Source organism: Aspergillus wentii (assembly GCF_001890725.1).
Source record: "Aspergillus wentii DTO 134E9 unplaced genomic scaffold ASPWEscaffold_4, whole genome shotgun sequence".
NCBI lineage: Eukaryota > Fungi > Ascomycota > Eurotiomycetes > Eurotiales > Aspergillaceae > Aspergillus > Aspergillus wentii.
The window spans coordinates 1,816,205-1,829,133 of record NW_024467835.1 but is presented as its reverse complement, the minus strand read 5'-3'; the positions used below and the strand labels follow the sequence as shown (position 1 = coordinate 1,829,133).

Here is a 12,929-nt window from a genome sequence, read left to right as displayed (position 1 = left end):
TGCTCTTCTTCCCCTTCATGTATATTAACCCCACTTTCCTAATACATACTTTTTTTTCTCTCTTGCTCATCCCTTTTTGCTCCTGTCATATTTGCATCGTTTGCCCAGTCGTTGTTTACTTGCATACCCCGTTGTTTGTGTCTCCTTATGTTGCAGCGTTCTTGTTTTACCCCCATTGCTCTATATGTTTTATCGGTTGTATCAATCTTCTACCTCTCTCCTTCCATCTATGTACTCACCTACCTTACTCTCTTACGCTCAAACCTCGGTTTTGGACATGGAATTCGGCGTTTGCGTTACACGGTTCAAATTTGAATGTGAATTGCGGGGTCTGTCTGGATATCTTTGCCTGAAAGAGTGGGGAGATCTACAATGGGGTACACAGGACCAGGGAATGATTGGTAGATGGATCAGATAGAACAGTATAAATGAATACAAACATAGAATCCATGTCGCCAATGGCGTTTTGTGATAATAACTGTGGGGGCACATCTACAGAGTATTGACGTATGAATATGATAAACGTATTATAGGTGTTTTTTGTTCCTTTTGAAGCAAATTCTGGCCGTCCAGCAAGCGAATTCTTCCATTATGTTTATTATAAACCCAAAGGTAATGGGTAGCTAGTTTTGTAGCCCAGCGTTCGATCATTTTCGGAAGATAGCTACTAGGAATTTTGTGACAAGAGAAGAAAAAAGGAAGGGGAATATAAGGGGGCGTGTGTATTTGTATACGAAGGAATATCGAAATGCATGTAATCAAAACGAGGCTATGTAGGCTTGTTTTTGATGGAAAAAAAAGGCGTCTCCAAAAGGTATCAAGGTGTCTCAATTGCTGAGAGGAAGCGTATTCGCGCGTTGGATTTCGCATGACATGATCTGCCGTTTGTGTAAAAGGACTTGGTTCCTCTAGTAGACCTTCTTCTTTTCGTCCATACTCAGTTGACCGGGGCCCATGTTGACCAAGAGCACCAAACCACCGCTGTGAATTCATTCGTTAGCCTCGGCTAGATATATAGGATGAGACGTATTGACTTACACAATGGACAGAATCTGGAAGAAGTCGTACTTGGCAAAGTCCTTCTGAGGGTGGTGGGGGTGGAGCTGGAAAGATGAATTAGTTGACAGAAATACCCAAAAAATTGGGGGAAACATACAGTCCAGAAGTTGTTGACCAGAATGTTGAAAATGCTCAGCAAAACCACCAAAAGGATAGCACTCCACTTGGCCTTGAATCCGACAATGACCATGACACAAGCGACAAATCCGAAAAGGCTGACCAGCACACGCCACAAGCTCCACTGGCCGGAGAAGACGAATCCGATGAAAAGGAAGATCAGCAAGACACGACCAGCGAACTGAACGTACATCTTGCGGTCCTTCTCGTCGAGCTGGGGCAAACCGGCGGGAACGAACTTCTTGCGGACCCACGAGTCGGACAGCACCATGAGAAGACCACCCACGACACTCAGGTTGCGAAGGAAAAAGTTGAGATCGAAGATAAGACCGTATCCGATACCCTGCGTAACGACGACTCCGAGCAGACCGGCGACCGCGATCTCAGTGTGTTTACGGGCGATAACCAAGAAAGAACATGCGGACATGGCGAGGATGTTGACGATCAGGAAGGTATGCGTGATTCCCCAGGGAACTAAAATAAAAGAACAGGCATGGTTAGACCTCACATCCTTATGATCATATTATGGTGTGGTAACGATGGTGATCATGAAGATCCCGATGTAGCATAGACCACCGCCGCCGCGAACACCTGGCAAATGTCGGTAGGGAGGAAAGCTTACTGCCCCGGAAGTCGCGCAGATATAAGAGCTGGTCGCTCCATTGTGTGATAATACGCAAACTGTCTTCGATGAAAGTGACCACGATCAAGAAACGACCAATGGCTGGGAGGTATCTGGAAAACGGAAAAGACACGGTGTTAGTGGCCGTTTGTTGTCGGTCGCCCTTGTTTCTCGGAGGCGTCAAACATACGGCTTGACAGGGTCTGCCATTGTGTCCAACCAGTCCTCGATCTTGCTGGTCTGCTCTCGAATAGCATCCAAAGGACTAGGATCACTCGTCGCATCGGCGCTACCAGGCCCTCCGAAGGGGTTCTGGTGCCCGAGGTTGTAGCCCGCAGTGCCGCGGATTTGCGCCATTGCGGGAGTAGGACAAAAGGAAAATAGGAGAGAAAGGATCAAGGATAGAAAGAAAGTTGAAAGTGAGAAGAAGAGAGAAGAGAGAGTGTGTGTGGGGGGGGGGGGGGGGGTTATGAACAGTAGATAAAGGAGAGAGGATGGGCAAGAGAGGGAAAGATGAGAAAGAGGAACGACGCCAAGTTGGCCAGCTCCGGATGCTTATTACGGGCGTTGATTCGCTGCCCGTGACTCTCTCCAGTTCAGGCCACGATGACCGGAACTCGCTGCTACGCCGCATCGGGCATGGTTGCCAAGCCCCGCTGTACACTCTGCCTCTTCACCCAGTGACGACATTGCTGCTTCACTCCACGATGGAGGCTGTCAGGGCATCGTCATGCTGTGAATCGCTACGCTACATGATCCAGATCTCAAGCATATTAACCCACTGCTGCCATTGAATTGTGTCTTCATGTCCAGGGCGTGAGGGCATCCAGGCACAGTCAGACGGATCGTCGGATCCCCACAAAGTGACCAACAAATTGGCCTTAACCAAAGCCACAATGGGTTTGCGACCGCGCCTCAATGGAAGCTAACTGGATTGACCAAAATAGGATGAATAAGGACAAGTTACAGAAATAGAAGCACATAGCCCTGCAGAAACGACGATCCAGGAAAAAAGCAAAACGACCAAGGAACTGAATTTCAAGTCACCCAATAGTACAACGTCAACTAGTGGACCTTTGACGACTCAGCAGAATCAAGTCTAAACAAGGCAGATAGGAGACTCCACTAAGGCTGTTTGGGATACAGTAATCAGCATGAAACATCTGAATTCTGAAAAGCAAACATGTTTCTTTTGTTTGACGTTGGGACTCGATCTATACTGCAGGTTCGGCAGAAGATCGCGATCCATGCACCATCCCTTTGAGCCTCAGCTAACTGTTCCCCCAATCTTGGCGCTGTCAAGTAAAAGTAAATAAAGAAATACAGTAGAATAATATAAAGCATCAGTCACTGATCACAAGGTAATAAGGTAATAGTATTGCGGGGGTGAACAAGCAAGCTGTGCACACATAAAAATTTCTTCTTAAAGATTATCGATTCCAAAAAAACATTGTTAAAAAAAAAATACATGAGGTGAAACAGCTTTTTTTGGTGTTTTTTGTTCGTTTGTTTTGTGTTCTTTTCGCTAATGACGCGACAAGAAACAAACACCTCACCAGGTGCTGTTTTCAAAGTTGAATTGGAAGAATCCGAAAAACGCCTTGACCATGAATATAATAAGTACAGTTTTTGATGGCCGCTGGAAGGCACGGGCGCCACTTAGGCAGCCCAGTCGGAGTCAAGAGGGTGGCCCTTCTGCTTGGACTGCAGAATGTCGGGCAGGTACGTGGGCTTGATGGTGACCTTGGGCTTTTCAACAGGAGCAACCTCGGGGATAGGGTTGCTTTCGGAAGCGCTGAGATCGCTCTGGCTCTCATCGGTCTTTCCGCCCTTCTTCTTGGGTGCCTTCTTGCTAGGCACGGTGGTCCACTCATCATCTCCATTAGCAGCGCCAAGAATACGCATCTGCTCTTCCTCGGAGGGGAGGCTTTGAGTCCACTTCTTCGAGGCCGCAGGAGTGGCCTTGGTTGATGGAGTTTCGTTCTCGAATGTGTCCAAAAGGTCCACCTTGGGGGCCTGAGTGGGCTTGGGGGTGCCGTTGGCGACAGCACCGTTGCTCTGCCAGGCATTGGTCGGGGCGGCCAGCTTAGACTTGGCAGCCTCGCGGCGCTCAGCTTCTCTGGCAGTGTGAAGCTGCTTCTCGAGCAGCTTACGTCTCTCAGCCTCGGCCTCCTGGATCTGCTGCTTACGAGCATCGTTCTTCATTCTCTGCTGGCGCTGCTTCTTGGTCTCGACTTGCTTGAATGTCTGAGCCTTCTGCTTCTTTGGCTCCGATTCCATGGAACCCGTAACGCGGAGAACCGATGCACCTGGAGCGGGAGCCTCAAGCATGTCAGAAACGTATCCGGCAGACGAGGTGGCGTTCACCTCGGGAGATTCAGCGGGGGAGAGATCATCGTCAGCATCGGCTCCGTTCGTAGAGGCTGTGCGAGTGGACACGCGCGAGCCAGAGCGCTCGCTGCTGTTGTTGACTTCGAGCTGGCTAGCAGCTGTCTTCTTGTTCTTCTTCTGAGACTTGGTGCTCTTGGTGCTAGTCTGGGGAGTTCCGTTCTTGACAGCAGCAAAACGCTTGGCCATCTCGTTCTTGTCAATCTCCTCATCGGGCTTGTCGGCCTCCTGAGCCTTGAATTCAGCGGCGGGTTTTTCTTCGGCCTTGGGAGTCGAAGTAGAGGGTTCGGGGGTCTTCTTTGTTTTCTTCTTTGGTTTCTTCACGCTTGGTGCGCTCTCGATCTTCTCTGCCACAGGCTTGACGGGAGCCTTGACCTTAGGGGTTGCTCCATTATTATAATACCATCCAAGGCCACCTGCCACGACGAGCAGCAGGGCCCAGCTAATGTAAGGGTTCATCATCGTTAAGGCTAAGTGAATTGACCGTCAGTCAAAAATTCATACACACGCGCTTCGCATATCAATTCTTTGAGAGAACTATGGCACCATACCTTGAAGATTTCTTTCTTTATGCAACGTGGCAATAGTCATGAACACAGATTACGGTTATGAAAGCGAGTCCTACACGTGTGGGACAAGCGCGCCAGACTTGGCGAAGGGCGGGAAAAAAAAATATAGGATGAGGAAACAGGCACTTCAACCCCAAAGATGAGGATTAGTGCTTAATGTAGAAGGTAAAAGGCGATCACTCGCGAATCTCTAGACACCTTAGGTCATGAGGGTAGGTTTATGAAGGAGAAAACGGGGTCAGCGGAGGTAGGGGAGGCGGGCTGATTGCGACAAGGCCAGATTTCCTCGCCGACGGAGAAAACCGATTCGATTGACCGAAGACCGTCTTCGACCACGAGTCCAAATGCCAAGCTGTTGTTTTTGAGCACAGCAGCGGCAAGCGGGAGAGGAATTGACCTGGTTATCGATAATTAGACAGGTCTTAGTGTGGTTGAAAAGGCTCGATGGCGCTTTGACAGTGAGAGGTCGCGGAGACCTAGAGGCGACAAGTTAAGGAGATCACCAAAGCACGGGAACAGCTTGGTGATCACCAGAGAAGAGAAAAAAGGGCAAACGCAGGTTAATAGAAAACAAGCGAAAAGCCAGGGGAGAGAGAAAAGAGAGAGAGGAGGATGGAGAGGTGAAGGGAAAGGAGGGAAAGGGAAGGGAAGAAGAGGACACGATGAAGGGGCGGCCGTCAACCTTCAACTATCGCTGGTGAATAATAGTGGCCTTTGCGCTGGGACGCTCCACTCCACTACGACAACATAGTACAGAGATACAAGATGGTGGCATTGGATGGAGTCTGATATTACATCTACCGGGGGTGGTCTAGGCATCTACGGAGTCTTCTCAAGGATCTGTCTTGGAATTGTTTGATTTGCCTCTTGAGCTGAGGCTATATTGCGATCATGATGAAATCAATCTACAGTCCAACGGCCTCATAAATACAAGACAGCAACCCAGACAATTGCAATTCTGGAATACCAACCACACCATATCCATCAAGAAAAGACATATCAATAAGGGGAATGGCTGGAGCCACGGCGAAATCGCAATGTCGCCAACAGGGATATATACTTAGTCTGGATATCCGATGGCACGGGGGATCAGCCTGTTAGATGCTAGTAGCATTCCCTGCTGCCGGGTTGTGGGCGAATGGCAGACACAAAGTCTCATTTGAAGTAATACAGAAAGAATTGGCGCCGAGATCTCACATTTGTTTGAGGATTAATTGTGTTATTATTTTTTACTGTTATTTGCCCCTGGCCAAGAAGACCGAGAGAGAAAGGGATGTTGAGTCGAAGCGAACAGGCCACGTCTCCGGATCGTCTAAACTCCGCCGTAATTCCCGACGGTTATTAGCGATTCATGTTGAAGATGAAACTACTGCAATGCGTGGGAGGATTATTATTATTTAATAACTATTTAATATTACTATGCTGTCTCAATCAGGGGTTATTTGTGAATATGCATTCTGCCGTATCACCAGTCTGTCATATTCAGGTACACCCCCAAAAGTACTCTGTAACAATATTCATCCCCACGACTCGAGTCGATGTCTGTTGAATGGATGAGAACGAAAGAGGAAATACCGTCTGCAATGGACCGTCTCAACTCCCAACACTTGACACAGCATCATCCCTTGCAGACATGTTTTGTTGCCACGAGGACTCGCATGGTCTAAGATCGGATGCATCAGACGGACACGGCCATGTTATATCGATGTAGAGGTCGAATCATCAATAATTAATGTCAATTCATAATCATGTCTTCTCACTTCCCAGTAGAGCGCCTTTCTACAGAAATATATAAGAAGTCTAGCTATGCTATACAGTATCTAGGTAATATGTGATATCGCCTAACAAGACAATATATATATCCATTTTGAACAATAACCTCACCACTTTCTATCTGTACAATAGTCTTTTCGAGGCTTCCGGAAGCTGCTCTCTTACTCCTCTAGTAATTGTATGATAATTTCATTGTGTTGGCCAGCTACCCTTCAAGGTACTTGAAATATTTAGGGATAGCGGAATATGAACTGATTAGCACTAAACGAATAAACACCAAGCCTCCTCTCTATCCAACATCCTAAAGTATATGCAGCTATCAAATAATAGTGGCAATAGAATACTCAGAAAACACAAAAAAAAGTTGTGAATGATCTAGATTCTACAGAAATGATCACTGCCTGTTGTGGGAGAGTGGGGAAGCGGCGATAACAAAGCCAAGACCCTGGAGACATTATGATTTCCACCCCACCTTCAACTCTTTCCATGCTTTCTGCTCGATTCCTACAACTCTATCGTTTCTTGCATCATTTGTTGTTGTTCTAATAGAACTATAGACCATTATATATCTCAAATTCCGTCATGTCACCCAGAAAGATTATTATCGATACCGATCCGGTATGTTTTATATATCCGAGCTACCCCTCACTCGGAGCTCTAGCTGCGAGGGGAACAAAGGAGAAGAAAACCATGGGCAATAGACCGTTGCTAACCATGCAAAGGGTATTGATGACATCCTCGCTCTTTTGCTCGCCCTTTCTGCAAAACCAGAAGAGGTTGAAGTGCTTCTCATCTCATTGACCTTTGGCAACATCGAAGTGAGAAGGTAGGATTGTCCCAAGCTATCACTTTGTTTTATTTGTTGTTCTCGTGTCTTTTCTATCCACAGAGCTAATTCTTTAAACTATCCAGCTGCCTTCGCAATGTCGTCTCCATGTTTCATATTCTCGAGCGCGAGATGAAGTGGCGCAGGGAACAAGGCCGGCCTGAAGGATTCGGTGCTCTACGTGCCTGTCGACCAGTCGTCGCCGTGGGAGCGGAAGATCCTCTCGAGGAGCAGAAGATGCTGGCGGATTATTTCCGTAAGTCTTCTTTTTGCCGGATAAAGAATGATTTGTGTACGGAATACTGATAATCTACAGACGGAACCGATGGTCTAGGCGGGATTCATGCCAGTGTACATGACGGACGATCTCCTTCCAGATATATGACTAACAGCTTCTAGCACCCCCATCTAACTCCCAAAGAGACTTGGGAGCATCTCTTTGATCCGTCGGCCGATCCCGTCGAAGTCGAACCGGTCCCAACTGGCGATGCCGCTCACCGATCGTTCATTCCCTCTAAACGTCCTGCACACGAAGAAATTTTGCGTGTCCTGCGCGAGAATGAGGCGGATACTGTTACACTGGTTGCTGTCGGTCCCTTGACCAACCTGGCGTTAGCTTCTGCGGCCGATCCAGAGACCTTCCTCAAGGTCAAGGAGGTGGTGATCATGGGAGGAACAGTGAACTTCCCCGGAAATGTAAGTTTCCGGACAAGGCCCCTATTGTAACCACACATATTTGGAACTATGGAATGGCAGTGGAATAACATGTTGGAAACACCAGGTAACCCCCATGGGCGAGTTCAATGCCTATGCCGATGCAGTCGCCGCCGCACGGGTCTATGCCCTTACCTCTCCCACCCCGTCCAGCACCATGCCAACAAACAGCGTCAGTCTCCAAGGCTACCCAGAAAAGCTGAGCAAACAGCTTACTCTCCGCCAATTCCCGCTAAATATCACCCTGCGCCATGGAATGAAGCGCGGCCAATTCCGCAAGGCCATTACCCCGCTTCTCGAGACAGGCTCGCCACTGGCGGAATGGGTCTCGGCTTTCATGGCCCACACCTTTAAGACACTCGAGAGACTTCATCCAGGACACGTGGGAGATGAGGCGGAACTGAGCATGCACGACCCTGTCTGCGTCTGGTACGCTCTAACCCCCGTGGACCCGCGCTGGAAATCATCCTCGACTTCCCCAGAGGATATCCGGATTGAAACAACGGGCCAGTGGACACGGGGCATGTGCGTGGTGGATGGACGGAACCGTCATCGCATCGAAGGAGACCAGGAGAGCTCCAGCGACCATGGTCTCTGGTTGAGCCAGAAGGCCGGAAACCGTATCTGGAGAATGGATGCCTCCCCGGGAGAGGAGAACTTTGGTGAGATCATCATCGAACGGCTGTTTACCTGAGGGAGCTATCCCAGGGAAGGAAGATACTTCTAGTACAAGGGATGGTTGAACGTGAATAGAATCCGATACACAGTTTTATGTAGATAAAGTCATATAGACGTCATGATCAATAACCATGCTCCAGATCTTCGACCGATAGACCAAATCGGGAAATATCAAGCCGATCACATCATTCTTTGTTGTGCCTGGATCGGAGCATTGAAATGCTAGATCAGGGCTGGGTAGAACGTCATTGGCTTCTGGGAGCTGGAGGATATTTCCCCTTGGGCGTGCCTGAGGAGTAGAAACACATGTAATTTCACCATCTGTAAAACTCCAATAGGGATGGAAATTATTGTTTCATTGACTAGGTATTGACGTCAATTATGCATTCTAGGTAGTTACTGGGTAGATTTCAGAGAGTCAATTGCTATGCTGAGAACACAACCCTGGGCTAAGAAGTATTCAGTGCTCTAGATAATGCTACAACACTGAACACACGACTCAGGTTAATTTGTTCGAGTTGCATCTCGAACATCCCCAAGTGATGTGCAATGAACCTGCAAAGTGACGTATCCAGCTCTCTGTACTGCTGGTGGCTAGGGAATATAGAAGCCTTCGACATTCAAGCCTCAGTCTGCGGAGTAGTGAAACACCACCTGGAATGCATTGATTCAGAAGTGGCCAAACAGATATTCTTCCAATGATATCATCACAATATCTGCAATGCGGAATGCAAGTAGCATAAATTATGCATCGCCAGTGCGAGACAGAAAGATGAGTGGTGAGGAAAGGAAGGGGTGGACGGAATGTGGGTTGAATATCGGCTTCATAGCGCGGATGAAAAGCTGCAGAAACGCGGGGAGAGGCTTGAAACGTGGAATGCTGGGAGGCTGGAGAGGCTGGAGAGGAGGTAAGTAGACCAGAACGGGTGTTTTTTATGGTGCGTGATGGTCTATATAAGAGGTCATAGAGTCGGGATGTTGGAATAGCATCAAACTCAAGCATAAGATTCGTCAAGATAACTTGCCAACGAATTATCAAAGCCATCGAACATTTCAATCTTTTTCTATTCCTCACTATACAAACCATCATGCAACTCAACAACATCATCGCAACTACTCTGGCCGTCCTGGCTGGCACTGTGGCTGCCCTGCCTGCCGCCAACACAGGACCTTTCCGGATGGCCAAAATCTCCATCCCCAGCAACAGCACGATGGCAAGAAACAGTACCATTCCGAGTAACAGCACAATAATAGCGAGCAAGACGGTTAAGTCGGGCACTCCATCCTTTTCTCCATCCTCGTCTCCATCTTCATCATCCCGAGCGTGGCCCAAGGTCATGGCATCCAACGTCGCCAACCGCACGCAGAGTGCATCTGAGGAGCGAAAAGCGGGCCATGCAGAGCCCAACATGTGCCCTGAGCTCTGCTCTCTTCAGGCCCAATCATGTGTGGTCGCTCTCCCAGATGATGAAGCATTCTGGTAAGCACACTTTTTTTTTCACGTTTTCCTTTTTTATATAAAAAAATATATGACGATAGCATGCTCACTGGAAATAGCTGGCGAACATATGTCGAATGCAGTCACCGTTGCGGTCCCCAGGAGGTAACCAGCCACGTCCACTGAGTGCCAGGGGACTCTGCACGTGCTTGGATTCCTGTCTGGTCCGGAGCGACACGGAGAAGAAATCAGGGGATGATGCATTTGGGGAGGCAAAAACTGGACGGAACGACATATGGCTATGAGATTACGATTCAAACTGTATGATTAGCAATGGGATAAAACGGGACGATGGACTGGTTTTTGAGTTCTGCCACTGCGCCTTTTGGCTTGTGAAGGTTGACCTGATAAGAGCAGCAGGACTGTTCCGAAAAAAACTGAGAGAGAAGAATACAACAGAATCACGACGATCCTTCATATACCTCATATATCGTACTCTGAAACCGTAGATATCCATGGACGCAAGGAGCCAAATTGAATTCGCTGAACCAGCAGCATCGGCCACTGCTGCACCCACGAGCCCTGGTGTTGCGGGCGAGTTGGTCGAGGGCAGCCGGTCTCGTGCTCTGCGCTCCCGGCCAATCAGCGCCCGCCATGCCGCCGCGTGGGCGACACAAGCACGCGACACTTGCTCTTCTGCTCTTGACGCTTTGGAGACTCCAACTTTTGTCTCGTCGATCATCCATGGCCTTTGGCCGCAATCCTCGTCATATCCACCATGGCTGTTGTTGCTGCTGCTGCTGCTGCTGCTGCTGCTGCTCGTGCCCCCACGTGCTCATGCTCTCTCCTGTTATCTGCTTCAAATACTAATACTGCTGGCCCTCCCGGTCTCTTTCTATCTGTCCTGTATCTATCTCCCCGATAGTCTCCTTACTTTGGGATTGTCGATTGTCCATCTGAGTTCACGCATAATTCACTGCAATACACTGCTATCTGCTGCTCGAGTCCATTGTGCAACTTATCTTATCTTCCCCTTTTCTTATCCTGTACGACAGTCCTCGACAGCAGGTTGCACACACAATTCTGCCCGTTGACCTCGTGTCCGGTTTGGAATTGAAGAATCATCGGCCTGCATTGAATCACCTTGACAATGTCACGTTCTCGTCTTCCCCCGACTCCCGCAATGTCAGGGGAGTTCATCATCAAGGAGCAGACTTTCGCCGAGGGAACAGACTGCTTTGCTTTGCCTCCAGCTGCCCTCAGTCCGTCCAAAATCGAACCTGCCAGCAGGAGGTCTTCAAAGTCTGACCCGTCGTCCTACTTTCCCGCTTCTCCAACCTCGCCTGATCTTGTTGCCCTGGGTCGTACTGCGAACCCTCGTTCGTCTGCTACCAAACGCCCGCTCGAGGACTTCGACCTTCCCCCTCCTCCCACTCGCACCCGCAAAATCATCCAAATGAAGCCCAAGACTCAGCCCCCGCCTAAGCCAGCTGCAACGGCCACTAAGTCAGCCAAGGAAACGGGCAAGGCCCCAGCCAACAATGGGCCGGCATCGGCAAACTCGAAGAAGAAGCAGCCCAGCGCTACCAGCGCTGCTGGTCGAAAGATCGCCAGGAAGACAGCTCACAGTTTGATTGAACGGAGGCGAAGGTCTAAGATGAACGAGGAGTTTTCAACTTTGAAGGATATGATTCCTGCATGTCGGGGCCAGGAAATGCACAAACTTGCCATTTTACAGGTAAGACAAGCTACCCCAATTGCTCAGAGCAATGAATGCTAATGAATCTCAAGGCAAGCATCGACTACGTCAACTACCTAGAGCAATGTGTACAAGATCTCAAGGTGGCTGGTGGCAAGAGAATCGCCGTTCCTCCACGCATGCCCCCAGCTCCTCCCTCTCCAACCTCGCCCGAGTTTTTGGCTCCAGACGATTTGCACTCGGCATCAGCGTCTCCAGAGCTGCTCCCAGAAAGTGCTCAAGTCAACGACACATCACCATCGTTCTCCCCTCGCACTCAAGTTCCATCGGCGGGCCCGAATTTTGAATTTACACATACCTCGCTTCCCAGTCCTGTGCTGGGTCCGCCTGCTTCTGCGGGTACTCAGATCCATTTCTCTCCTCAACAGTGGCCGACATCTGCCAACACTTCCCCAGCTATACTACCTCGACAGAGCAACGCTTCTGCCTACAGTGCTGATGCTGAAATTGACCATGAGGCATCTGCTGCCCTGCTCATGCTTAACAGGGATCGTCGGGGTACTGCAGATTCAATTAACACTAAACTCACAAACTCCACCCTCGCTTCACAGGAGGATAGGAATCGTGAGATGCAAGAAACGCAGAGGAGAATGGGGATGAGTGTCAAGGATCTGTTGATATCTTGAGTATCAAGTATCACTCCAACTTTACAAATACTTATAATGGTTCTTTATTATGGGTTGGACTGGTGTTCTTGCAACCGGTGGCTTTTATTGACTAGTTTATTTGGGACAGTATAAAAGGGTTATGATTTATGTTCTCATGTATATAGATGAAGTATCCATCGATACTGAATATTAGTGATAATTTATTAGATGCTTTGGCATCCAAAACTCATGGTATCCCTTGAATCTCACTTTTGATCTTTAGCCAACCCCATACAAGTTGCACCCTTCCATTCAGATGATCCTTGATGTTTCAACCGCCAGAAGTTGAATTAAGGTGCAGTTAAGGTCACGAGGTGGAATTCGCTTCCCCGCACCAGG

The 12,929-nt window shown here is 48.8% G+C and overlaps 5 protein-coding genes across 5 annotated transcripts; 3 read left to right on the top strand and 2 right to left on the bottom strand.

Annotated features, from left to right (window-relative positions):
- Positions 1-761: 761 nt before the first annotated feature.
- Positions 762-2,298, bottom strand: ASPWEDRAFT_40530 (protein ERV29). Its single transcript, XM_040835338.1, has 5 exons — positions 1,989-2,298; positions 1,799-1,911; positions 1,157-1,650; positions 1,039-1,103; positions 762-981 (listed from the first exon to the last, which is right to left on the bottom strand). The coding sequence occupies exons 1-5, from the start codon at positions 2,153-2,155 to the stop codon at positions 909-911; spliced, it is 912 nt and encodes a 303-aa protein (XP_040688998.1). The 5' UTR covers positions 2,156-2,298; the 3' UTR covers positions 762-908.
- Positions 2,299-3,457: 1,159 nt separating this feature from the next.
- Positions 3,458-4,648, bottom strand: ASPWEDRAFT_109813 (uncharacterized protein; the record flags this gene model as incomplete). Its single annotated transcript, XM_040828116.1, has 1 exon — positions 3,458-4,648. The coding sequence occupies one exon, from the start codon at positions 4,646-4,648 to the stop codon at positions 3,458-3,460; it is 1,191 nt and encodes a 396-aa protein (XP_040688997.1).
- Positions 4,649-6,978: 2,330 nt separating this feature from the next.
- Positions 6,979-9,244, top strand: ASPWEDRAFT_40527 (putative nucleoside hydrolase). Its single transcript, XM_040835337.1, has 6 exons — positions 6,979-7,146; positions 7,251-7,354; positions 7,441-7,610; positions 7,671-7,705; positions 7,754-8,050; positions 8,136-9,244. Exons 1-6 carry the CDS (start codon positions 7,111-7,113, stop codon positions 8,760-8,762), a joined length of 1,269 nt encoding a protein of 422 aa, XP_040688996.1. The 5' UTR covers positions 6,979-7,110; the 3' UTR covers positions 8,763-9,244.
- A 430-nt stretch (positions 9,245-9,674) lies between these two features.
- Positions 9,675-10,616, top strand: ASPWEDRAFT_40526 (uncharacterized protein). Its single transcript, XM_040835336.1, has 2 exons — positions 9,675-10,226; positions 10,304-10,616. The coding sequence occupies exons 1-2, from the start codon at positions 9,835-9,837 to the stop codon at positions 10,368-10,370; spliced, it is 459 nt and encodes a 152-aa protein (XP_040688995.1). The 5' UTR covers positions 9,675-9,834; the 3' UTR covers positions 10,371-10,616.
- Positions 10,617-11,334: 718 nt separating this feature from the next.
- ASPWEDRAFT_27965 (basic helix-loop-helix domain-containing protein) lies at positions 11,335-12,569 on the top strand (the record flags this gene model as incomplete). The annotated part of the gene is made up of 2 exons (XM_040833073.1): positions 11,335-11,922; positions 11,976-12,569. The coding sequence occupies 2 exons, from the start codon at positions 11,335-11,337 to the stop codon at positions 12,567-12,569; spliced, it is 1,182 nt and encodes a 393-aa protein (XP_040688994.1).
- Positions 12,570-12,929: the final 360 nt, after the last annotated feature.

Bases quoted from the DNA above. Each gene is read 5' to 3' on its own strand.
- ASPWEDRAFT_40526 (XM_040835336.1), top strand. From the start codon at position 9,835: ATGCAACTCAACAACATCATCGCAACTACTCTGGCCGTCCTGGCTGGC. The intron at 10,227-10,303 runs GTAAGCACACTT...CACTGGAAATAG, and splicing joins CCAGATGATGAAGCATTCTG to CTGGCGAACATATGTCGAAT.
- ASPWEDRAFT_40527 (XM_040835337.1), top strand. From the start codon at position 7,111: ATGTCACCCAGAAAGATTATTATCGATACCGATCCG. The intron at 7,355-7,440 runs GTAGGATTGTCC...TAAACTATCCAG, and splicing joins GGCAACATCGAAGTGAGAAG to CTGCCTTCGCAATGTCGTCT. The intron at 8,051-8,135 runs GTAAGTTTCCGG...TGGAAACACCAG, and splicing joins CAGTGAACTTCCCCGGAAAT to GTAACCCCCATGGGCGAGTT.
- ASPWEDRAFT_40530 (XM_040835338.1), bottom strand. From the start codon at position 2,155: ATGGCGCAAATCCGCGGCACTGCGGGCTACAACCTCGGGCACCAGAAC. The intron at 1,912-1,988 runs GTATGTTTGACG...TCCGTTTTCCAG, and splicing joins ATGGCAGACCCTGTCAAGCC to ATACCTCCCAGCCATTGGTC. The intron at 1,651-1,798 runs GTAAGCTTTCCT...CTTTTATTTTAG, and splicing joins TCTGCGCGACTTCCGGGGCA to TTCCCTGGGGAATCACGCAT.